At 45.1% G+C, this 27,084-nt stretch overlaps 1 protein-coding gene across 3 annotated transcripts in view; it reads right to left on the reverse strand.

Annotated features, from left to right (window-relative positions):
* Positions 1–221: 221 nt before the first annotated feature.
* Positions 222–27,084, reverse strand: part of LOC139547851 (numb-like protein) — a 62,373-nt gene continuing 35,510 nt past the window's right edge. For 2 of the 3 annotated variants that reach the window (XM_071356985.1, XM_071356984.1), the window contains exons 2-9: positions 19,708–19,858; positions 14,879–14,953; positions 10,755–10,829; positions 7,625–7,765; positions 7,004–7,211; positions 6,174–6,437; positions 4,131–4,310; positions 222–3,560 (exon numbers count right to left, since the gene is read on the reverse strand). In XM_071356985.1, coding sequence (XP_071213086.1) covers positions 2,653–3,560; positions 4,131–4,310; positions 6,174–6,437; positions 7,004–7,211; positions 7,625–7,765; positions 10,755–10,829; positions 14,879–14,953; positions 19,708–19,833 — 1,977 coding nt within the window. In that variant the 5' untranslated portion in view covers positions 19,834–19,858 and the 3' untranslated portion in view covers positions 222–2,652. The remainder of the gene's footprint in view (positions 3,561–4,130; positions 4,311–6,173; positions 6,438–7,003; positions 7,212–7,624; positions 7,766–10,754; positions 10,830–14,878; positions 14,954–19,707; positions 19,859–27,084) is intronic. The other variant, XM_071356986.1, reaches the window with a different exon arrangement.

Genomic DNA, 27,084 nt, shown 5'->3' on the forward strand with positions numbered 1-27,084 from the left:
ATGACTGGTGCTGTTCAACTATTGACCATCTTTAAAAGTAGACTATATACATGCCAATGGTACATGCATCCCCGTTGGCATAGGGTGCAGATACATTTGATCTATTAGTACTGGTGAAGATAAAGATCTTATGAGGATAAGGATAAGACAGGTACATGACCTGCATTGGAAGAAAGGGAGGGCGAGCATGATACAGAATGCAAAAAACACAGACACCAACACAAGTTTAATATTATATTATTTATTTATCTTTGTACAATGTAATTACAATACAAATATGTAGGTTTAAATACAAAATTCAGTAAATAAAGAATAAAAATAAACTCCACTAGTTTGTTATCACTACACTGTGGTTTACAATCAAGTTTAAGAGGTAATTTAGTTCTTATTTTGAACATAATTAACCTACATTTTAATTTAAAGGGCGTGCAAACAAGGGTAATTTAACTAAATAAAAACAGCAATTTCATGAATGACTATGTCTTTTCTCTTAAAAGACGGGGAGAGAATTAATTTAGAAAATCTATTTGTCTAAACAAGCAAAAGCATGGCTCCTCACTACTGCTTTATGTCTTTGGGAAAGCAAATGGATGTCAGTCAGTATTGTGCCACATGAAAATGGCAAAGCCTGATTGGCCGAGTCCTAAGGAGTTAATGACCAGGAGAGCGGGCTGGATGGAGCCTGTTTGTCTAGTTGTGATGTCCATTCAATAACACTGGTCCCCTGGCTCCCACTCTGTCTCACTCCCAGACACTCATGTTGTTTGGGGCAAGATCATACATAAAGCATTATAATGGCAAATAGCATAAACCATCTCATCTAAGCACATGCGTTTGCCCCGTCTTGACCTGCCAATGGAAGTCCTGCCAAATGGGTTAAAATTCCGATATGGGATTGTAGCTAAAGTATACTGCACATTTATTGTCTTTGTGTGTTTAAACTAAAGTCACGGAAGGAAATGCTTGCCTCTTTTGAGAATATAATCAAACAGTAAAGTATTGTTTCTATGGAGCTCTAAATGCATGGTGAGTATCATTCTAACAGAAGTACCTTTGTTTGGGAGTAGTGAAAGGAGTTTAAAGGAATGAAACAACCAGTCTGTTTAACTTAACGTTTTTCTTCTTTCATCTTTTCTCAGTTCATCATAGCCCTTCAATAGTCCACTTCCTCATCTCATTCTCGTAAGTATGCCCTCGATCTCTCCGTCTACCTTTCACCTTCCCGTTTTCTTTCCCTCTCCCCCGACTATCCGTATCGCTTTCATGTCTTTGTTTTCCCTCTACAAAGATGGATGCCTTCCTCTTTCTGTTTAAAGTGGTAAATGACTCATCACTTCCTCTAGGCATCTTTACTCAGCCTGGTACTCAGCACACACAGCAGGTGCCATAACGTCTTCCTGTCACAATGGCCTCAGATCCAGAAGCCTCTACAAACTGACTGTAGTCCCACTATGTCAGAAATGCAGCTTGACCAAGCCCACTGGGCACACACTGGTTGAATCAACGTTGTATCCACGTCATTCCAATTAAATTAAGTTGAACCATCGTTGAATTGACGGCTGTGCACAGTGGGAGGCACTACTTTTGACCAAGGCCCTATGTAGGAATAGGGTGCTATTTCAAACCCAGCGACAAAACAACATCATAACTTCCTCTCAAATAAAGCTATGCCGACCTCGCCCCAAACTCACCATCTTTATCTTACGAAGTGCTCAAGCTCCTTGCCTCCCTCCTCTCTTGAACATCAGGCTCAACATTCCCAAATAGACCCTCGTAGTGTTGACTGACTAAACTCGTACTGGGGGTGACTACTACCCCGTTTCAGAATATAACGCGAGTCAACCAACCACGTTGGAATGTGCCATACTATTTGGACCATTTGAACCCTTTCCAGAATGTTCTAGGGTTCTAGTGTGTCTGCCGTGCAGGTGGAGTGGCACTGGGACAGAGAGGTGTTAGGTCACCATGGTGATTTAGCTAACAGTGACTCATTTGGGTTGAAAAGCAAATTGGACAGTTATACGTGGATTGGTAATAAATAGAGGGTGAAAAAAGCATGCTATTTACACTCGTTTCCAGCCTCTGGTTTCATGACTCACTCCCTCTCTTTGCTCCCTCCGCTGCCAGTTACAGTTGCTAGTTATTTCCCTCCTCTTTCCAGTTCCACACAAAATAAATACAGGGAGAAACAACCTTTGAACACTGATGAAGAAAAAAAAAAGTAAAACTATAACGGTTCAAATCTAAGTAAAAATAATAAATAAAACTATTTTGGCCGTCAAACTGTCACTCTTATTGGTCGACGCCTCCTTTGGGGTCTCTACCGCCGAGTCGTGTCATTGGCTAGTCAACCAGGGCCTTTGCTGTGCTTGGGTAACATCAACGTAATCTCTGTGTCCTGTGATGTGTCCATATTCTCTGGGTCTTCCACAGATCCCCACGCAGAACATGATTGCTAGAAATCCCATGGAATGCATCGCGAGGAGCCCCATACACAGTCATCATGTCCCCCCTGCATTCAGACCCAATTTACATCCTGGAGTCTCAACAGAGGAGGAGAAAATTAAGAGGGGGGTAGCGAAAGCATTTAGGGCAGGGGGCTGGGGGGGAGTGGAGTGGTTCAGTCTGGTTGGGGGTCTGGATCATCATAGTCTATGCAGTGGCCTGACCTGGGTTAATACCGAGTTTAAGCTCGATCTCAAAGGTCTTTTGCAAGTCATTGGAGAAAGGGTTGGGCGCCGCCTTGGGTTGCGATTTGGTCTCCAGCGCAGCCCACTTTGCCTCGAAGCGATCAACCTCCTGGGCATTGGCTGGGGGCGGGTTGGCCAGCTGTGCGCTCTCCGGTGGCCAGCTGCTGCTACTGCCACCGTTGCTGCTAGTGCCGTTCTGCGTGATGGTGGCGAGGGAGGAGGTGGGAATGTTGTGGGGGAGGCCGTTGACGGTGGGATGAGCTCCGAAGGGTGGCATAGGGAACCCGCCCGGCTGGCCGGAGAAAGAGTGGCGATGCCCACCGCTGAGCGTGCCCATTTTAGGCCCTGAGCCCATGCCCATGGAAGGCCCGCCGGTAGAGCCGCCTGCCGTGCAGAAAACATTAGCCACCATCTGGGAAGGCGTGATGCCCACCACAGGCACACTGGCGTTGGAGTACGTCATGCTGTTGGCCAGGGCGGGCATGTAGGCCTGCATGGGTACAAACGCTGGCTGCAGGGGTGGCTGGGTATACATGCCCACGGGCGCGGGAGTGGCATCAAACGCCAAGGGAAAGGGCTGCATGGAAGTGGGCAGGGAGCCAGGTACCCCTGGCATGGTTGCCCCTGGCATGGATGCCCCCATTAGGGGCACACATGACATAGGTGCGCTTGACATGGGTGGCCCTGGAATGGCAGGGGTGGGCTGGATGGGTGGCGGGGGCAGGTTGGGGGTCTGTTGCTGGGCTTTGACGGCCTGGGCAACCTCCTCCAGCCAGCGCTCAGCCTCGGAGGGCGTCCTCCTGTGCCCACTGTGGACCACCGGTGGAGGGGACTGGACCGGGGGCTCCGCCTGCACCCAGGAGGACGTGGCTGTGGAAGAGAAGCAGAGAACCACACGTCAATCACATGTTACATCAACCCTGCTGCTGTATCTCTCTACCGCTTTACCATGTCAAGTACAGAGGACACACCCTATTCGGCAGCCTTTTCTGATTAGGGCCGGGATTCAATGCAAGACGTGCCATATACGTATATAACAAACTTTTTAAGGGTTGAGCCGACATGCACAACATTTACCATGAATATGACCTCCACAAACATCGGGTAAAAGGCCTTTAAAAAGCTGCATTGATGGCTGTATAGTGACCTGCACTATAGCACATCACAGGCTGAATCCCGGCCTAGAGATAACTGACACTTCACAGGCAAATCAGCCTTACAAGCAATACAGCATTAGAAACATTACAAATACAAACACAATACAAACGTAATACAAATGCAATACAAATGCATTACAAACGCAATACAAATACATTAGAAACACAATACAAACGCAATACAAACACATTCCGAATACAAAGTTGGAGTTGACCTGTACACTACATGTTAAGACAGACTAGAGCTCATAGAGAGAGACTGATAAGGTATTCAATGAGTTACCTTGCAGGGGGGCGGGGGGAGGGGGGATGGCTGGGGGCACAGTGCAGGCTGGCAGGCCGTTGGGGGTGGGGTTGGAGAAGAGTTCCTCAGAGGGCCTGGTGAAGGAATGGTTGATCTGGCTGCACAGAGCGTTGATGCTGCTGTCTGCCTCGCCACACACGGACAGATCCATCTCTGGGACTACAGAAGGGGAGAAGGGTTGAGGATTGGCTTTCCTTTGGATGATTTGATGGCAAGATTAAAGTCTTGGGCCAAACATACACTTATATAATGATATAAGATTAAAGTACATGACACCGGATGTAAACATTTCTAAGCCTTTTGTTGAAAAGTAATCTGTTCCCATGGTCCTATGAGGTCTACATAATCGTTTGTACTGCAAAGTAAGAAAATAAAAGTTCCTCTGTAACACACCTGACCAGTCTGTTTTTCATGCATGAGATTCTCTATAGCCTAAATCCTTAGTGTAGAAAACAGAGAAAACCTCTCAACCTATAGCCAGTAGATAAAAATAGCTAAAAATGTGTGTAATTCCCCTATCAGTGACCTGTCCCTGACAGAGAGAGAGCAAAGCCTGTGGAGAGCAGAGAGAGCTGTGGGGCCAATCAGAACCAGAGGGGTCAGTGGTGGATGTAATCCCTATGGAGCTGCTGCTGCACCGTCTCTCTGTTGGGTCCTATTAATTAGGGCACACCGTAGCAAAACCTTTTGCAACGAAAACGAGTAGTCACACCCTGTTTCAGTCTATTTTCTTCTGTTTGGTGCCTAATGAATATGACCTTGCTTAGAAGAACTACTCCAGGTGCAGATGTAGTGTCTTTCTGTCTGGAGAGCCCTGCTGCTTTGTTCATGACTGCCTTGTAATGTCTCTCTTTCTGAACATTTCATTGGCCTATAGGGTTCAGAGAGGATGGGAGCAGCTGTGGGGTTTCTCTGTGTAGTAGTGTAGTGTTAGTGTGCATGCATGTGTGCATCCGTGTGTGTGTGTGTGTGTGTGTGTATGTGTGTGTGTGTGTGTGTGTGTACTACAATCTCTGGGTCTATGGCTGTGAGAGGGGCTGGCTGGGGGCTGTCTCTGTGGACATGACAGCTTTAAGGGGATGTGGAGGGACTGGTCTAGTGGAGACTGCTCATAGACACATTGTTCACTGAGAGAGCTGTGAAATTAGCTGCTACTGTGTGTGTGTGGGTGTGTGTACATGTGTCCTGTGCTTGCGTGTGTTCATGCTCGTGTGGCTTCTATTGCTAGCTAAGTGCGTGTGTGGGTGTCTTCTATGCATGCGTGGGATTCATATAGGTACAGATCCTATACGAAAGAGAGAATCTCTGTACACTATGCTACTGCTGCTACTGCTGCATACATGAATGTAAATAGATGTCAGGCACAATTGTGCTGCAACCATCAGAAATGTGTGTTTATTAATTATTAAAAGCCGCGGTCTGCCACCATCAGCCTCATAATAACTATAATCAACATAACTGAGAGGTTTAATCTACCTCACTACAGCAGGAACAAAGCCGTGCTGGGAATCCTAATTATTATACTTATAACCATTACATGGACTCAGCAATCAGCCACAGCAATTAACAACATCCTTAATAACACACTAATGATCAACTCCACTGCTATTATGACCCCAATCACTCTCTGGCTTCACTTGTTCCTGGTCAAATACTACTTTGGTGTAATTATAAACACCACCATACGTTGTCATAAGGGTCCAGAGTTTTTCCTGACCCATGATCTGACCGGGAAAAAGCCCTGAGTTAGCCTTGGTCATGTCATGAAGCCAGGAAAACTCCAGGCTCTGGTTGACATTAGCCTTGATTTCCAGGCTTCCTCCGAGTGATGAACACAACATGGAAGGGTGGCATTGCAGGACTATGTTGTCCTATACTGGTGAGGCTAACCCCTCTTCGTGCTAGGTCATAGAATGCAGAGACTTAGCTAAGCTAACATAAACAGGTGAGGCTAACCCCTCTTCGTGCTAGGTCATAGAATGCAGAGACTTAGCTAAGCTAACATAAACAGGAGAGGCTAACCTGGGTTCTTGCTTTGGAAGTCGGCGGTCTTGCGCTGCAGGTTGGAAGGCAGGTCGTTGAGGCGCAGCGAGAGCTGCCTCTTGAACGGGGAGTTCTTCCCGCTGAGGGCCGGGAAGCCCCGGAAGGAGCCCTGACGCACCAGTTGCTCAATGGGCGCGTGGCGCCGCGGGATGGCGTGCTCCACCCCCTGCCCCACAGGCGAGGCCGCGCCCTCAGGGGGTGAGGAGGTGCCAGAGGGGATGGCTGGGATGGTACACGGAGGCTCTGGAGACAGACAGAGTACAATGGTTAATGTTGGACTACAATGACCAGGGTTAATGTTGGACTACAATGACCAGGGTTAATGTTGGACTACAATGACCAGGGATAACGTTGGTATATAATGACCAGGGATAATGTTGGACTATAATGACCAGGGTTAATATTGGACTACAATGACCAGGGTTAATGTTGGACTATAATGACCAGTGTTAAGGTCTGGACTACAATGACCAGGGTAAATGTTGGACTATAATGACCAGGGTTAAGGTTTGGACTACTATGACCAGGGTTAATGTTGGACTACAACCAGTAACCACTACAGCCAATAACACTGATAAGGGTTACTACTAGCCAACATACAGTAGATGTGTTGTTACACACAGAGTGATTGAGGAGAACAACAACCATCGAAAGTGAGTGAATCCTCCTGTTCCTGTTAGCTCTATAACACAGGCCACAACAGGCCACATTTGACTTTCCAGTACCTTTCCAGTGATACATTAGAATGTGAGAGACAGGTGTGACTGTCTGTGTGTTTGCGCTGCTCTCCATCTCCTGATGAGTCATACCTGTCTTCTTGTCCTGCAGCTGCTTCGTGATGTCATCGCGCTCGCCCCCCTGCTGGCTGGACGACGTCATGCGGAACGAGCCCTCGCGCACGAAGGAGGTGCGGCTGGCGTCGAACGAGGCTGTGACGCCGCACTCTTTCTCGCGCCGCTGCTTCCTCTCCAGACAGGCGGCGAAGGCACAGCCCACGGCGTGGCTCATACGCTCGCCCTGGTGACCGCAACACACCCGGTCAACACCCCTCCTCAACACCCCTGTGTGTGTACGTGGGCGCATGCATGTTTGCGTGTGTGTAAAACTCTATTATGTGTGAATGGCCACTAGTACTGAAACATACACATTGACAAATCTGAATATAGCCTAAAGCCAGTCAATTTCCATACTGGAAAATGCTTTATCAAACCAAAGCCATGTCTTTGAGCAATGACATGGCACTATAAAAGTGGTTATCACCCTGTAAGAAATATGTCTCTGAGTGCCAGGAGGTCACAGTGGATAGCGCTCCAAGAAGCAATTGAGACGGTGATAACCCTAGAGTAATCCTAATCTTAATCCCTGGGTGAGCGATGCGGGGATTGGACTAGTCGCTGGGCCTTGTCCCACTCACACACACACACCCTCACCGAGTCCTTCAGGGCCATGAAGCAGTGGCAGATCCAGCGGCGTGTGGTGCCGTCACGGCAGATGTAGGAGAAAGCCTTGTCATAATTGCGGTCGGGCGCGCAGAAGGACACCTTCTCAATGGTCTGGTCTACGATGAGGTCCTAAAGACAAAGACATTACATTGTAGAGAAGGCTGATTTTGCCACGTCATAAATGAAACGTATCACACATAACATGGTAGCATATAGAGAATGTATATAATTAAAACACGCATACTAAAATATCAAATGTAATTATTTGGTGAGGAAAGATAATCTACCGAAAATCAACCTTTGTTACTCTCAAGCACTAGATCTTGTTCACAGCTCTACAAAACACGAGGTAAAACATGATGCAAAACATGATGCAAAACATGACGCAAAACATGATGCAAAACATGATGCAAAACATGACGCAAAACATGATTTAAAACATGATGTAAACATGATGTAAAACACGATGCAAAACACGATGCAAAACACAATGTAAAACATGGTGCAAAACATGATGTAAACATGATGTAAAACACGATGCAAAACATGATGTAAAACATGATGTAAACATGATATAAAACCTGATGTAAAACATGATGTAAACATGATGCAAACCATGACGTAAAGCATGATGTAAGACATGATGTTAACATGATGCAAACATAATGTAAAACATGACGCAAAACATGATGCAAAACATGATGTAAACCATTATGTAAACATGATATAAAACCTGATGTAAAACATGATGTAAGACATGATGTAAAACACGATGCAAAACATGATGTAAAACATGATGTAAACATGATATAAAACCTGATGTAAAACATGATGTAAACATGATGTAAACCATGACGTAAAGCATGATGTAAGACATGATGTTAACATGATGCAAACATAATGTAAAACATGATGCAAAACATGATGCAAAACATGATGCAAAACATGATGTAAACCATTATGTAAACATGATATAAAACCTGATGTAAAACATGATGTAAACATGATGTAAACCATGATGTAAACATGATGTAAACCATGATGTAAGACATGATGCAAACATAATGTAAAACATGATGTAAAACATGATGTAAAACATGATGCAAACATGATGTAAGACATGATGTTAAACATGATGTAAAATATGATGTAAACATGATGTAAGACATGATGATGTAAACACTTTGTTTTTCTCTTGTTCCAGAATCTGTATCAGGCTCATTCAGGAGTTTCGGCTGGTGACCATAGGGAACTATCGGGTGAGGAAGGGGCCCTCTCTCTTACACCCCACCCCCCGCCCCATGCCACTAGTGGCCCCTGGGCTCCCGACACCCTTTGAGTCAGAGTGGAATGAGTGGGAAACAAGAGATGAAAGGGAAATTGGGCTCACACTCATCTAGGGACTTCCTTCCACTCTTCATCTGGGAATAGGAAGAGAGGGATGAATGAAGCGGGCAAGGAATAAATAACAGTCTATTCATTCAGAGCCAATTAGTAGATGAAGAAAGGCTGGTGGTGGAAGTGAACGTCTGGTTATGTGTGTGCGCGCGCTGGACTGGGTTTCCTCTGGGTGGGTGGAGGTGAGGGGGATAGCAAGGGGTGTGTGTGGGCTTGTGGGGGATCACTCATAGGCATGTCACTGAAAAACTGAAAGTGGGCAGAGTGCTGAGTCATGTCACATGGGTCAGATACAGAGGCGGAGGGAGAGGGGGCTTTCTTTCTCTGTGGCGGTGGTGTTCTTTGACGCTGACTTTAAGTGGACCGGGAGAGGGTGAGGAGAGGTCTTTAGGAGACTGTGCTGACTCAGTGAGGTAGGGGATTACAATAGAGGGGAGGTAGAGGTATGCTGAGGGGGGATGGGGGGTCCATTTGTCTACTGCCACACAGGAAACAAAAAAGACTGCTTAGTGGGACTGTTTCTCCCCCCCTTTCTTTTCTCTGGCCTGACAAGAAACGTGGGTAATTGCACTCGCAATAGGGGCCCCTGGCGGCCAGACAGTCCTGTACTGAGGAGTGCATGTGTGTTTCTTTGTGTGTGTGTCAAATCAAATGTTATGTGTGTGTGTGTACTGTGTCTCCCTCCCCTACACAAAGCCCCCTTTGACATCCAAGTATATAAAAGCATCGGACTGGTGAAAACGTTGGCTGGAGGAAGTTCCTTGCCCCAATCCATTCCTTTTAAATCCATGAGGGAGAGTGCACAAGTAAACACTGTGTGAGAGAAGGAGGAAGAACAGAACTGGAATTTGCAGTCAGGCTCTGTCTGAGGCCGAAGTACGAATTTGATGTGAAGTTCAAGTCATGCTGTCAATATATTAAAATTTGAAATGTCAAGTGTGAAAACTCAGCAGTCCGGCCTAAAGTAAATCTAATCTGGCCAGCGAGGATAAACACAGTCATCGGGACAGGCACGAGGTACGGTCCTTGTGCTGAGTCTGAAGGGTGACATCATCAATCTAAGCCCAGACTGAGAATGGCAGGTGACCTGGGAAAGTGCTGAGGTAGAGAGACCTGCAGTGTGGGTAAGGAGAGGGGGGAGAGTAGCAGCCGAAAGGGTGGTGAAGGTGGAGGGTATAGGGGGGAGAGTAAAAGACGAACGGGGGAGTAGGGGGAGGGTAGAGGGGGAGTGCCAGCTTCTCGCCTGCTGAGCAGTTTTCTCTCTTCGTCTTTCCAACACACTTTACCTACTAGAGATGTAGGATCGTAATTTGAGGCAGTTTGCTACAGAATAAAAATTATCCTGCAGCAAACAGAAATGGGAATTATTATGTGGATTATAATTATGGAAATGTTTGTAGGGGTTGAAAGATTTCCATGTGGAAATTACAAACTTCAGAAGCCTTTTTAAACATCAAATACACTATACATTTCAAATGTCCAGCATTGCAGGAAAGTTATCCTGCATCAGAGTGATCAAATGATGATCCTACATCTGTACACTTGCTCTGTCATACGAACTCTGAACTTACTGAGATAGAGACCACCAGCAGGGGTATCTATGGTCCCAGGCTGCTGTTTCATGTTTAGTCACTGTTTACATCTGGAAGCAGACTTTGTGTGTTTGTATGTATGATTAGCACACACTTTTATGCAAACAGCCCTGCAGGCACACTCTTACCTTGGTTTTGTCATCCACCACTCTGAGACCGTCTGCTGAAACCCACAGCACTGCTTTCACTGTCTTCTTGCCACTCTGTGGAGAGAGACCGAGATAAGGAGAGAGAGAGAGAGAGAGAGAGAGAGAGAGAGAGAGAGAGAGAGAGAGAGGAGGGGTGAGAGAGAGAAAAGAGAGGAAAAGAGAGAGAGAGGTTTTCTGCAGTATTATAAATGTAAGAGTTCTAAACTTCCTCAATAATTGGATTTATACCAAACATCGCAAAACTGATCATATTTCCACCCTACACACCCTGATAGATAAACATGTCCACCACAATAAGACCAAAATGTATGCTTGCTTTATTGACTTCCAAAAAGCATTTGACTCTATTTTGGCATACAGGACTGTTCTAAAAGTTAATGAAAGTGGTATAGGGGGTAACATATAACATAATTCAATGGCAATACGAGTATTATCAAAATGAGCAAGAAAAAAATACAATTCTTTAACCAGGTACGAGGCCTTCAACAGGGTTGAATTGGCCAATATTATAGAAAAATCCTCAGCCTCTGGTCTAAGTCTCCATAATTCAGAGGTTAAATGCCTGCTATTCGCAGATGACCTGTGGCTGCTGTCACCCACAGCACATGACCTACAGCAGAGCCTGGACCTGCTAGAGCAGTACTGCCAGACCTGGGCCCTGGCAGTTAACCCCAAAAAAACACAAATAATTATTTTCCAGAGAAGATCCAGATCTCAGGGAATTAGACCAAAGTTTTCAATTGGTAGAAAATACAGAGTACTGCACACACTACAATTACTTAGGTTTAAAAATAAGCTCAACTGGACACCTAAATGAGACAGTAAATGAACTGAGAGAGAAAGTACACAGGGCATTCTACGCCATTAAAAAAACAAATTGAAATTGAAATAACTATTCAAATTAGTCTAAAACGAATTGAATGTCTCATTGCACTTAATGGCAGCGAGGTGTGGGGTCCACTTGCAAAACAAGATTGCACCCAATGGAACAAACACTGCATGCAGAGTTCTGTAATATTATCTTACATGTCCAGAGGAAAACTACAAACGCATGCAGGGTAGAATTAGGCCAATATCCACTAATAATAAAAACAAAAAAAATAGCAATTACGTTTAGGAAACATCTAAAATACAGTGACCCACTCGCATATTATTACTAGGCTCTGCAATGCCAAGAGTCCTGGGGCTGAGTTCACAAACCTGTTCTACTAACACACTGACGCCTCAGGACCAGAACATCCAATCAATCAGAATAAACCAAATTACAACACAGTCTAAACAAGACTACATGACCTATTGGGAAACACAAGCACAAAGCAAAATGCTGTGCTATCTGACCCTAAATCAATAGTACACCATGACAAACTATTTGGCCATGGTTACTGATCAAAACCATAGAAAAACCTTGACAAAGTACAGGCTTAGTAAGCACTGCCTTGCTATTGAGGAGGGTAGACACAGGAAAACCTGGCTCCCTGTAGAGGAAAGCTGTGCAACCACTGCACCCCAGCAGAACTCAAGACAGAGCGGCATTTCCTGACAAAATGTACAAAATACAGTATAAAACAATTAGAGTGTCATTTAACCAAATTTGAAACCCTTATTAAAGGTTTCAAAGACCTCTCTGATGAAAATAGGCTACCTGTCCGGTTGGGCGAGGACACAGAGAACTGTGGGTTAACAGCGCACTACATTGCTGCCTGCCATAAGATGAGGCACAGTGTCTGACAGACCAACCAACCTGCACATGTCCTCTATGCCATTGCTATTGTTATTGTTGTTACTGATTGTCCCGTTGACAATCTTGATTACTATTATTTTGATTATGTTAATATTATAAATTAATGAATCACTTAATTTCCAAAGTACGCTTTGGCAATATGTACATTGTTACATCATGACAATAAAGTAATTCAAATGTAATTTAATTGGGAGGGAGGGAGGGATTGAGGGAGGGGGAGAGAGAGAGAGAGAGAGAGAGAGAGAGAGAGAGAGAGAGAGAGAGAGAGAGAGAGAGAGAGAGAGAGAGAGCACCAAGGGGCTTCCACTCTCATCGAAACACACTCACACCACAGGGCCATTCTATCACTGAACTTATCTGACTGATGCTGCAGGACCGGTGCAGTCAGATCACCAGAGGCCTAAAACATATGGCTGTATAGTAGATCTAAGGGTTTTCATTGTCCTCAAGTGGCAATAGTGGAATGCATGTCCCAGTTGTTCTGTTTCTCTGTAGGAGGCAGTAGATAAAGAGAAATAGAGGAGGGTATCCTACTGAGGGGAGCCAGCTGGCTGTCTCACTTCACAAGCCTCTCTATCTATTCAGCAGGGGGCACCAGAACAAGGCCAGGCTAAAAATACCATCAAAATATGAGGATAGCTGGGAGAGCAGTAGTCCTGCACTCCTACTGAGTGGCTAAGATGTGTGTGTGTGTGTGTGTGTGTGTGTGTGTGTGTGTGTGTGTGTGTGTGTGTGTGTGTGTGTGTGTGTGTGTGTGTGTGTGTGTGTGTGTGTGTGTGTGTGTGTGTGTGTGTGTGTGTGTGTGTGTGTGTGTGTGTGTGTGTGTGTGTGTGTGTGTGAGAGAGAGAGAGAGAGAGAGAGAGAGAGAGAGAGAGAGAGAGAGAAAGAGCGAGATGAGGGAGACTGAGAGCGCTGCAGGAAATGACTTTGAAAAGCGTGGCAAACCGATGAAGCGTCAGTATTTTGCATAATCCCAGAGAGAAAGAGCGAGGGCAGAGTAAAGGAGAGGGGAAGGAAGAGAGTTGAGGCAGTGAGAGAGCTGAACTAGAGGAGAGGAGGAGGAGGACGATGTAAAAGATAGAGAAGCGTGTGAAAAATAAGGTAAAGCGATGGAGAGATAGCGGGAGAGGAAGAGGAGGAGAGCCTCTGAGAGAAGCTAAGAGTTGCTCCCTGACTACCAGCCGGAATTACAGCCAATCACTATACTGCAGACTGGAGAGAGAAAGAGAAAGAGAGGGAGAGAGAACTGAGTGTGTGGATAGGTAAAAGAAAATTGACAAAGGAGACGACAGGGGTGCAGCAGACTTGCTGATGAAGGCTAAAGGATAGAAGAGATACACACACACACACACACACACACACACACACACACACACACACACACACACACACACACACACACACACACACACACACACACACACACACACACACACACACAACTACCCTGCTGAGCAGTGGACAAAGCCCATGAAAGACGATGAGAAAAAAAGGGTCAGGCTGGGAAAACAAACAAGACAGTGAAACACCGGAGCCGGCCAGGCTTCTCCATGGGTCTAGGCCTGCTCTCCCAACTCCTTCCCCACAGACAGAGCACCGAGGTCGGGAGAGCCTGGGAGCTGACAGGGGGGTGTCCCCTCCTTCCTGACCCCACTCTGACTGCATGCCACCCTATCCCCAAGACCCTGTCTAGTATACCAGGCTTCTCTGCAGCACTGGCCCGGGCAGCAGCACATGCTATGGTCGCAGCTTGTGCTTGTGTGACCCGGCCTGTTCTGTGTCACACTGTTCGCACGGCCTGGGCGACTCTGCCTTCCCAGAGGGCCGAGTGGCGGGCGGCTGTTCTAAAGCTGTGGTACGGGGATGGTCAGGTCTGAGACTAAGGAGGGCTCAGCCCCACCAGGGGAAGGCTGCAAGGGGCTTAGATTAGGAATTAAATGCAGATGCTTGGGGTGGGATTTGGCTGAGCTTAAAGGCAAAATAGAGGTAGGGCAGAAGAGGAGAGGAGATATGGATCTGGGGATAAGAGGTAAGAGGTGAGTAAGGAGAAAAAAGGGAATTGGCAGGAAAAAATCAAAACAGGTGAAAAAAGCTGAAAAGATCTCGAGAGGGAGCAAGACACTGCAGTGGTATCGGTGCGTGTGTGTGTGTGTGTGTGTGTGCGCGCGTGTGATTGAGTGTGAGTGCTTGCGTGCATGTGTGTGTTGAACTACTGCATACGTGCACAGTGCAGGATATCTTATAATGAGTTGATAACTCCACCAGGATAAGAATACCTGCCTATACAACAAAACATGGCTGCTTACGTAAACAGAAATACAACAGAGGTACCTGCAGGGGGTTAGAGTGGAGGGATACTTACAATTTTGAGCTTTTTGACAGCCTCCTCACACACATGCATCCCTCTGGATTCCTCCACCTCCACCAGACCCAGGTACTACAGATAGAGATGGAGCGAGAGAGAGAAAGAGAGAGAGAGAGAGAGCGAGACATAAAGAGAGATAGAAACAACGAGAGAGAGATGGAGAGACAGAAACAACAACAGAAAGAGAGAGAAAATGTGAGATACATTAAGACTGAGAGGGAGATGCGAAGGCTATTATGAAGATTCATACAAACTGCATGAACACACAAATATGCCCAAGTAACCTATGCAATCTATTTAATATCCTCTGCAGTCACATTATCACAAAATAGTGCAAGTCCTTCCATTCCAAAGTGAGCCACCAGACTGTGTTAGTTGCTAATAATGAGGATGAATGAGGACCTTTTACGGGATTAGATTTCCTGTCCCACAGAGTTCCCTGTGGCGCATCGGAGGCCCTTGGAGAGACAATTAGGTTGAAAGAGCTTTTTTTTGTAAAATACAAACCCATTCCTCTGAGCCAAGCCAGCAGAGTGAAAAACATACAGAAAAGCTGCCTCAAATACAGTAGTTGGATACTATCTTTCCACAGAGGCCTTTTGAAAGCATGAGTCACTTTATTTACCCCATTTAGAGTTGTGTGGCTGAGTGAAAGTGGACAGAGAAAATGAGAGAGAGAGAGCGAGAGAGAGAGAGAGAGAGAGAGAGAGAGAGAGAGAGAGAGAGAGAGAGAGAGAGAGAGAGAGAGAGAGAGAGAGAGAGAGAGAGAGAGAGAGAGAGAGGCAATGTTCTCTCAAAATTGTTTCATCACTGAGCAGATTTCAGGTCTGCTGAGCTCAAACTTGAACATTGTGCAACTTTGTGCAACTTCCGGCGTGCTTTTGCTGTGAAAACTGAGGCTGTACCCACTTTAAGTTAGTTTTAACAGTAGTCAAGTAGGCTTCTGTGGCTATTTGATCATAATGTAGGCCGAACAATGGAGAAAACGCATCCAATAACATTTTAACATGGAAATAGCTGTTCTATCATTCAGTCTACAGTGGCAGCCAATGTGTGGTGTTCAATGTAGGCCTACTTTCCATGAGACTTTTGAAAAAAACCTGCAGGGCTTGACATTAACCTGTTTATCCATGTGTCCTTCAGACAAGGAGGTGACTGAACATGTTGCTGTGTTGTTTGATGCAAGAAACCACTTTACAAAATAAATGCAGCATTATTCCCATACCAATATTACAGAGAATTAGACAAATTATGCTACCCTCTGCCTATTGGCTAATTAGGCTTGAACAAGCTTTCTCAAAATACAACACTGCCTTTTTAAATAACAAAAAAGCTCTTTACCTATCTCGCTTTTCAAAGATGTCTAGAAATACACACGTTTTGTGTTCTTGTAGGAAGCAATCACTCCCCCATTGCTGACTACAAAGGATCTATAACTGGGGTAATAACTCACTAACTAGTTAGGATAAGGATAAGAACAAATGTACACACGTCGCTACATGTAGCTCTCACTTTGATCTCAAAACAAGCGCATCTACCCACAACCGCTGATGCTGTAAACACAGTCCAGTTCAAAGTGAATGGCACAGATCCATATATGGCAATGGTCTATTTGCATATATAGTAGGCCTACTGCAGCTATGATTGGTTATGGCGCACCGGTCTGTGTAGAGCACGGGCTGAGTAGTGGTGTCATTGCAATAGAATCCTACTCTGATGTGTTCTGACTACAACAAAATATCTTATATAGTTAATTTTGCATACTAAGTCTTGCATAGTTCGTTTTGTTTCGGTATGTTGCTTTGAAAGTGGCTAATATTTTGTTGATTCGATCACAATTCCCACAGTAAAGGGAACCGTTGATAGTGTTAACTCTAGAAAAACTCTAGAAAACTCTAGAAAGCTGAGTGAAGTTCAATCTTCTGCTTCTCTGCGCAGGAACATTGGAGAGAGGGAGATAGAGAGAGAAATAAAGGGAGCGAGAAAGAGAGAGAGAAACAGAAAGAGACACCTTGTGTAGACTTTGGCCTGCCTCCAAACACTGCTGCTATGTGCTCCAAACAACTGCTGCTATGCTCTTGTAGCAAGATGGCACCGACAGACATGGTCGCCTTGTTTCTAGTTCTATAAACATTTCGCTGCGTACGGGACCAATGAACTTGAATTTGTATAGACCTTTTTACAGCTTTTTGAGGAGGACCCCAAAGAACTTCCGATGCGTTTGTAAACAACAGCTGTTCCGTCACGGCTGTAAACAGCTAGCTAGCTAAGCTAGTGAACTTAGTATAATTCAGGGGTAGACCGCGAGCTAACAGAAGCTCGCCAAGCAATTATGAAAGTACCTGCATTTTTTCATTTGTTCCATTACAAACTGTCATAAGCATAAAGCTCCCGGCTACTATCCAATCAAAGCCACATTTACATTTTCCCACCCTAATATCTGCCAATTAATTTCCAGCAATATTTACCAACTGTCTGTTTTGTGTGCGTGTTTGTTTATCATTCCATGTAGCCAGTTAGCGATGCTAATGATAACCATCTTGTGGGTAGACAGAAAGACTCCCCAATAACCTTCTCAATTAAATGTTAACTGCAAAGTAGGCTTACCTGACAGAACTACAGTACCAGTCAAAAGTTTGGACACACCTACTCATTCAAGGGTTTTTCTTTATTTTGACTATTTTCTACATTGTAGAATAATAGTGAAGACATCAAAACTATGAAATAACACATATGGAATCATGTAGTAACCGAAAAAGTGTTAGACAAATCAAAATATATTTTAGATTTAAGATTCTTCAAAGTAGCCACCCTTTGCCTTGATGACAGCTTTGCACAATCTTGGCATTCTCTCAACCAGCTTCACCTGGATGAGAGAGTACAGAATGAAGATACGGCTTTTCCAATAGAACTCCCTGATCACACTTGTAGGTGATGTCATGGCGACAATGGCTAGCTAAGCTCTCTCTTGCATAGAAACAGATCATCGGGTCAAACGGTTGTCTCACGCCGAACTGCGCATGTGCAGGCCGTGAAATGGAAGGCACTCATTTGATATAAAGTAGTTTGAAAACGTGTCAGTTTGTCAGTCACGAGGTTGGAGTAATAACATGTTCAACTACTTAAGACATTGTCTCGAATCTCGGTTGTGCCTTTAGATGTTGAGAAAATGAACAACTAAGGAAGCACTTCTCTCATTTATTTCTCAAACCCCAAACTTTGGCCTGGTCTGTTTGACCTATTTCGCAAGCGTTCCTGTAAGTCTTACAAAGTTGCGCCTCTGGGTTTAGAAATTCTGTGCCAACACATTCCTCTCTTGCTAGATGCACAATTAAAAAGGAATTACACTCAAAAATCTTTGTTTACCTAAAAAAATGTAATCTGATTTTGACCATAGTATTTGCACGTGGGATGGTCCTGGCAACCATGGTTTCATCTATTTTTTTAAATTAATGTTTATAGATTTCCCAAAGAAGCATCGCAGAGGGCTGCATTTCCTGCATGGATAGTAATGCTAGCAGCAGGAGGTGGTGGCACTGGGATTATGTGCAGCACACAGGCAAGTTGTTTATCAAGTTAACCATCTATTCCAGGTAACGTCAGCTAGCTAGCTTGCTACATATAAATAGGATAGACAGACATCCAATATATATATTTTTTATGTCACAAACGTTAGCTTGATCTGCTAAAAACAACAACGTTAGCTACCTAGCTAGTAGCTAAACTCGTTAGCTAATGAACAGATTTCCAGTCCCAAAGAGAGAACTATGACAATACAAAAACACAATTGCAACGAAATATCAAATGCTATAACACTTGAGAATAATGAAACAAGTCCTAATTTCTATGTTTCCTAACCTCAGATTCAGAGACCTGTGAAATCTGCTCAACCCTTTCTATGGATGAAGGTCCCAAAGAAAGTCACAGGTCCTGGAGAAACTGAAGGGTATATCTCCAATGGGCTTCGGAAAGTATTCACACCCCTTGAGTTTTTCCACATTTTGTTACGTTACAGCCTCATTCTAAAATGGATTAAATAGTTTTTCCCCCTCATCAATCTACACACAATACCCCATAATGACAAAGAAAAACAGGTTCTTACATTTTTTTTGCCAGACCCTTTACTCAGTACTTTGTTGAAGCACCTTTGGCAGCGATTACAGCATCAAGTCTTCTTGGGTATGACGATACAAGCTTGGCAGAGTTGGGGAATTTCTCCTATGCTTCTCTGCAGATCCACTCAAGGACATTCAGAGACTTGTCCCGAAGCCACTCCTGAGTTGTCTTGGCTGTGTGCTTAGGGCCGTTGTCCTGTAGGAAGGTGAACCTTCACTCCAGTCTGAGGTCCTGAGCACTATGGATGAGGTTTTCATCAAGGATCTCTCTGTACTTTGCTCCGTTCATCTTTGCCTCAATCCTAAGTAGTCTCCCAGTCCCTGCCACTGAAAAACATCCCCACAGCATGATACTGCCACCACCATGCTTCACCATAGGGATGGTGCCAGGTTTCCTCCAGACATGACGTATGGCATTCAGACCAAATGGTTCAACTTGGTTTCATCAGACCAGAGAATATTGTTTCTCATGGTCTGGATAAGAGTTAGGATAAGAGTAAAAGTCTGAACTAAGTTAGAGCTAAGGCTAGAGTTAGGTGTGATTTTGTTAGACGAAATACAACTTCCTTCCCTGTTGTCCCAGATAGTATGCCAATTGAATCTTATACCTCAATATTTTGAACCAAAAGATTAAGAGTGATAAGAGTTAGGTTGAGGATTAGTTAAGAGTCAGCTTAAGACCAGGTCCCAGGATAGGGGTCTCAGTCTTACCCTGACAGGGAAGTTGCATTTGCCCTTGCGTACGGCCTCCTCGTCTGCCTGCCACTGGTGGGGTCTACTGGCCTCCGGCACGTAGGTGGGCTTCTTCCTGCGCAGGCTCTGACGCAGCTTATTCATCTCCGGGGTCTGGGGCTCCCTGTTGCTATGGAGACAAAGACACACAGGGGGGCGAGGTCAGTATGTGTTAAGTGTGGACTCGTGACAGCGAAGGGGCGGGAGGGTGTTATCATAGAGGTGAAACGACAATGACAAGAAATGGCACCTCTGCTCTGAAAGCGAGAGAGACAACTATGGTGGCCCAGAGGGGCAAACCCCATTTTATGGAAATCAAGTGTAGACAACACTGTAACACGTGGAACATTTTAAGTTCCTTGGCGTACACATCATAGACAAACTGAAATGGTCCACCCACACAGTGTGGTGAAGAAGGCGCAACAGCGCCTCTTCAACCTCAGGAGGCTGAAGAAATTCGGCTTGTCACCCAAAACATTGACAAACTTTTACAGATGCACAATCGAGAGCATCCTGTCGGGCTGTATTACAGCTTGGTACGGCAACTGCACCGCCCTCAACCGCAAGGCCCTCCGGAGGGTGGTGCGGTCTGCACAACGCATCACCGGGGGCAAACTACCTGCCCTCCATGACACCTACAGCACCCGATGTCACAGGAAGGCCAAAAAGATCATCAAGGACAACAACCACCCAAGCCACTGTCTAGTCATTCTGCTATCATACAGAAGGCGAGGTCAGTACAGCTGCATCAAAACTAGGACCGAAAGACTGAGAAACAGCTTCTATCTCAAGGCCATCAGACTGCTAAACAGCAATCACTAATTCAGAGAGGCTGCTGCCTACATTGAGACCCAATCACTGGACACTTTAATAAATGGACCACTAGTCACTTTAAACAATGCCACTTAATAATGTTTACATACCTTACAATACTCATATCACATGTTTATACTGTATTTTATACCATCTATTGCACCTTGCCTATGCCGCTCGGCCATCGCTCATCCATATACTTATATGTACATATTCTCATTCACCCCTTTAGATTTGTGTGTATTAGGTAGTTGTTGGGGAATTGTTAGATTACTTGTTAGATATTACTGCATTGTCGGAACTAGAAGCACAAGCATTTCACTACACTCATTTCGCTGCTAACTATGTGTATGTGACCAATAGAATTTGATTTGATGATTTGAAATGAATGACAGTAGTGTTTTACACACCTACCACAACCTAGTAATTGAATCCATATTATCATCATTAAATATCTATACAGAATTCTCTCAATTAGATGTGTTTAATCACATCTCCATCAATGTTTAGAGTCAAAAGGCTTACAGGTAGATTAGTCCGCGAACCCCAGACGGTCCTTTCAACCTGTGGGCTTTGAACATTGGAATTATTGCCGGATGTAAAACACACACACACACACACACACACACACACACACACACACACACACACACACACACACACACACACACACACACACACACACACACACACACACACACACACACACACTCAATTAGGTCATTCAGGCGGAATACCTGTTTTGCATTGGTAAATTCAACGTCTTCATAATGAAACATGACACTATCAAAACAAGTCCTGTTTAAAAATGCTAATGAGTTATTTTTTGTGGGAGTCAGTTTCTCGCTGTACAAGTATGAACACTGAACCAGAGAAAGAGAAACATCTCAGAATATCGCACGGCCCGTTTAAAGCGGAACAGACAAATGATCTTACTATCTTGGGCATCTCAGCGGTCACGCCCCAAGCTTCGGCATTCCTTTCTCCTGGCTTTCACTAAGTATTTGTCTAGTTGGTGTGTTGAAGTGTTCCCAAAAGTTTGATCAGAAAGTATAATCAGCTGATCTAGATAAAGCTCTTCCAAAGCAGCCCTGTAGAACTGTTCTCCTCCCTTAAAACACACAGGCCAAGGTTTATATACTGACTCAAACACACTGCTATTAGATAAGTCTGGGACACACGTACACACAGCTCTGTCACCTTACGGGATGGGTAGCAGGTGTGAGGCATGGCACGGCTGAAGTGAAAGTGTGTGTAAAATTGGGTGTGTGTACACGCACATTGGGATCTGTTTACGGGGTACACTCAAAGTGTGTTTACTCATCGCTGGCATGGCTGGCATGTGGCCTCTGCCAAGAGTGGCATGTCCCTCAGAGGCCGGGAGGGAGGGGTGTTTCTGGGCAGCATGCCGGCAGCGTGGCACCTGGCTGGCGCCCCCTCTGGAGCAGGTGCAGGGGGGTGGCTGGCGTCAGATGGCCCCCCAGGGAAGGAGCAGTGGAGTGGGCTTAGCACCCTGCCACAGGCCCTGGGACATGGGGGACCAGTCCAGCTCAGGGAGGGCCCAGGGAGGGGCCAAGGCTCTGAGTGTTGTGCTCCAGTTTCAGGGCTGATCTAATCGACTTGCTATGAGGTCATGTGACCTAACGGCTGAGCTCCTGCCAAGGAGGCCGCAGTGGGACAGAGGGGAGGGAAACGAGAAGTATGGAGAGAGAGAGAAATAGATAAAGGGAGAGACGGTAACAGAGAAGGAGGGGCATGAGAGAGTGGGAGGGAAAGTGTCAGAAAAGGAGAGGAAAAGAGAAGTGGAAGAAAAGATGAAGACGGGGCAGAGGGAGGAGGGAGGGAGGACACTTTGACATCTCAATCTCATCTGATTGAGGTCACAGTGTTGCTGCTTGCTTCTCTCTGCCTGGGTATCAACCCCCTACACCCAGCGCCCTGCCACTCACCCCAGTCAGTACAGACCCAGCATTCAGAGGGCGGCACACTGGCACTGCCAGACCAAACTACAGCCAGAGTGCAGTGAAGGAAACGTTGACAACACTTCATCCACTTTTACACCCCAACCTCTCACATTTACCGTCTAACTTCTCATAATCCTAGACCACTGTAGCTTTACAAAACATGCATCTCCACGGCTGAGTACAGACAGACACTGACACAGACACAGACATGCACTCAGGCCCAAGTCTCATTCAACGCCTTCCTGCAATGAGAACCAGCTGGAGTTCACAGTTCAGCACAACAACAAAAAGTAAAGAAGAGGGAGAAAAGAGAGTGGGAGTATCCCAGTCTACAAATCACTCACATAAATAAGACACACATGCATATTAATTGCACAAAAAATACATACACACACACATATTTGTTTTACTATCTTAGTGGGGACCAAACAATTGATTCCATTCAAAATCCTATTTTCCCTAACCCATAAACCTTAACCTAACCCTAACCATTAACCTAACCCCAAACCCCTAACCTAACACTAACTTCTAACCCTAGCCCCTAAGTCTAAAATAGCCTTTTTCATTGTGGGGCTCGGTGAAATGTCCCCTGAATATTCCTTTTGAGGATAGAAAAACACCCCAAAAACACACACACACACACACACACACACACACACACACACACACACACACACACACACACACACACACACACACACACACACACACACACACACACACACACACACACACACACACACACACACACACACACACACAGTATAGGTCTATGCCAAGTTTCAACTACAAACAAATAGTTGCACCTCGCCCAATATTTTAATTTGAAGACATCTGGAGTACATTGTACTGGGAAAGTGTGTTTGGTCGGGCAATGACTAGTCTTTATTTTGTTTACCGTAGACTGAAGTCATCCTCCCGGTTTGCTCCCTCCCTCACCCCGTTTCTTACTTCATGTCTCTCTTTCTGCCTCTCTTTGCCTCTCTCTCTCTCTCTTTGCCTCTCTCTCTCTTTGTCTCTCTCTCTCTCTCTCTCTCTCTCTCTCTCTCTCTCTCTCTCTCTCTCTCTCTCTCTCTCTATGCCTCTCTCTCTCTCTATGCCTCTCTGCCTCTCTGAGATTCACATTCACAACTAATCAGGCAGGAAACACGTTGTTTAAACACTACTAAAATATTGCACAGCACAGTTTAAGAGACTAATGTAAACATTCTGCACAGCACTCCATGTTTGGCAATGGAGACCTTTGAATGAAACAGTGACAATATAAGAGTTATAGCTTGGGAGTCATGTTTGTTAGCCCAATGTTGATATTACACTGGCGGCAGGAGTGTGTGTGTGTGTGTGTGTGTGTGTGTGTGTGTGTGTGTGTGTGTGTGTGTGTGTGTGTGTGTGTGTGTGTGTGTGTGTGTGTGTGTGTGTGTGTGTGTGTGTGTGTGTGTGTGTGTGTGTGTGTGTGTGTGTGTGTGTGTGTGTGATGAGTACGCCCTTCAGCCAGAGCAGCACCATTAGAACAGCATACAGCTCGAGCTTGAGGGCAAACTGTCAGGGCACCAATCACAGCCAATCAAAACAACCAGGAGGAGCCGCCACACAGCTAGCCAATAACACATATACCAGTCCTCACTCACAGACTCCTCCTTCATACACACTCCTCCCTAAAACCCACTGTTTGGCTGGCAGACACAACCACAGCGGCGCTAGAAAAGGCATTGTAACGCGCCAAGAAACCTGTATGAAGAGAAAGCTGCATCTGTCAGCATCCAATGCCAAGTCTAACCCTCCCTGCATCTTAAGGTGTATTGTCTTGTACAGTGTGAGGCACTGTGGGCTTCAGATATACATTCAAATCCAAGAAATAGTATTAGCTTTATTCATTGTCATCCTTATCAACACAAAACAGCAACTATAAATGTCTGTAGACCAGCCGCAAGGACTCTATCCTCTCTCCCCCTCAGATACCCATCTCTCTCGCTCTCTCTATCTAAAAGGTGTGTGTGTGTATTAGTGGTATCTTCTCTATCTCTCTCTCTCCTCTCTCAATCCATCTCCTCTTCCTCTCTCATGTGTCTGTGTCTGAGGCTGCAGGAGGGAGTTGCAGCAGTGGCCTGTCCCTTTAAGAGTGTCTCTCTTAGAAGTGGACCTGCTCCATGGGTGGGAGAGAAAACGACGAGAGAGAGAGAGAACGAGAGAGAGAGAGAGAGAACGAGAGAACGAGAGAACGAGAGAGAGAACGAGAGAGAGAGAGAGATACATAAATAGAGAGAGAACGAGAGAGAGAGAGAGAGAGAACGAGAGAGAGAGAGAGAGATACATAAATAGAGAGAGAACGAGAGAGAGAGAGAACGCAGAGAGAGAGAGATACATAAATAGAGAGAGAACGAGAGAGAGAGAGAACGCAGAGAGAGAGTGAGAGAGAGAGAGACAAGCTGCAGCCGTGAGCTGAGAAAGCGACAGTCCTCTCCCACTGTAGGGAAACATACCACCCCGTATGGCAGTCTCCACATGCAACATGGGATTGGGCTGGCTTAGGGGGTGGGTATTATTGTGTGACAGTGTGCATAAGCAACCTGTCTCTCTCTCTCTACATCTCTCTCTCTCTCTCTCTCTCTCTCTCTCTCGCTCTCTGAATGTCTCCCTTTCTTGCCCTGTATCTCTCTGTGCATCTGTTATACAAACCGTGACATGTTGAATACCTCTGTTCTTACACCCTTTTGTCATGATGTTGGCCTGTGGGTAAGGTTATGACCCCCCCCCCCATAAATATCTTTCTCCCTTCCCTCTATCTTGACTCTAAAGAGGGACTCTTGAATAGCCTTTGTTAAAAATAGAGAGTCTGGGAACATCAAACAAGTGGAGGGAAAGGAACCATATTTCGGGAATAGAACCAGTTGAAAATATGCGTTGGTACTTAATGAATATGATGTTAGTTCGGTTGTCATCTGAGACATTATGACTGATGACAGGACGACCTAAACTGTATCTGGGAAAGTCTACACATTATAGTTATCAGATTCACATGGAATTGTTGTGCAAGATTTGGGTTTTCATAAGGTTAGGGCTCTGCTCAATCAGTGGCCCGCCCCTGTGAAGAGACATGGGTTATAAACTATAAAACACACCCTTCTCCATCCACTATATAAGCCCTTGACGAAAATGTAACCTTCTCTTCCGGGTACATTTGGACTACGGTCCGATGTCAGAAGGATTCTGATAATAACTACAGAACGAAGCCAACCTCAGAGTGAGCTTTGGTTGTGAATGGTATGAACTTTGAACTCTTATTCGCTACAGAAGTGATACCTCCTAGCCGTTGAGTTAGCAGCGGCCGCTGTAAACGTGAGCAAGGAAAGGACGGACAGAGTATCCCGTCTACCACACAACGACGACACTACAACGTTTCCCGTTCACCACCAGAGACACTCTTCAAAGGACAAAGGACTCTGTTGGGCAACACGGCCTTCCATCTACCACCAACCTGTTGAAGCGCAGCTCAGAGTAAATATTTATTGCATTTTCCTTTTCCAAATGGGCGGTAATTGAGAATACATAAGATTCTGTATTTACGATAGAGTAGCTGCCTACGGCCCGATAGAGACATCGCTTCTCCCTTTGTTCTTCAGTCTTCCCGGTCTTTCACTCAAACCCAACCCCCTTTTCTTTGTGTAACCAGCTGTCATATCTGTTCCGTCCGCTAGGGACGTTTTACTTTATGACATAATTTATAATCAAGGTATGATTAATTCTGTGTATATGTAATTCTGTGTGATTAGTTAGATATTTAGTAAATAAATAATTAAACCCAATTTTGTATTGCTGATTCAACATGTTAGCCAGTGTTCGTGAAGATAACCAAGAATTTACAACTTTCAGATGAGACTGAAATAAGGTGACGATTAATATTGACTGCTATTGATGTAAAATATTACTAGGTCTTTAAGAGTTTATTCGGAAGATAACAGCTCTATAAATATTATTTCGTGGTGCCCCGACTTTCTAGTTAGCTCAATCAGGTAATATTAATTACAGAGAAAGGATTTTATAGAATAGCATGTCATATCACTTAATCTGGCATAGCCAAAGACACGACACTTTTCTAAGATTTTCTCTCCTCTGTGATCTAATCAACCTTCTCCCTATTTCCATCTCTGTCAGTCTGACCTATATTCCTCCTTTGCATCTCTCCATCACCTCCTCCTCCTCCGTTCACCTTGCTCTACCCACAGATATACAAGCCTGGAATCAGAGCACGAGATTACAGCTACATGGGCTTTCTTTTCTCTCTCAGTCACAGTGCAGATAAACCTCTGCGATATTAACAACAGGAATCAGAGAAGTAGAGCAGGCAGGAGGGAGTGTGTGTGTGTGTGTGTGTGTGTGTGTGTGTGTGTGTGTGTGTGTGTGTGTGTGTGTGTGTGTGTGTGTGTGTGTGTGTGTGTGTGTGTGTGTGTGTGTGTGTGTGTGTGTGTGTGTGTGTGTGTCAGAGAAAATGAAGTAAAAATATATAAAAACAAGAGCAGTATGCAGTTATGAGAGAAACCAAACGGGGAGAATGACAAAACAAAGATGAGAAAGAGGTGTG

The sequence above is a fragment of the Salvelinus alpinus genome, chromosome 21 (genome assembly GCF_045679555.1).
Source record: "Salvelinus alpinus chromosome 21, SLU_Salpinus.1, whole genome shotgun sequence".
In the NCBI taxonomy this organism is placed as follows: Eukaryota; Metazoa; Chordata; class Actinopteri; order Salmoniformes; family Salmonidae; genus Salvelinus; species Salvelinus alpinus.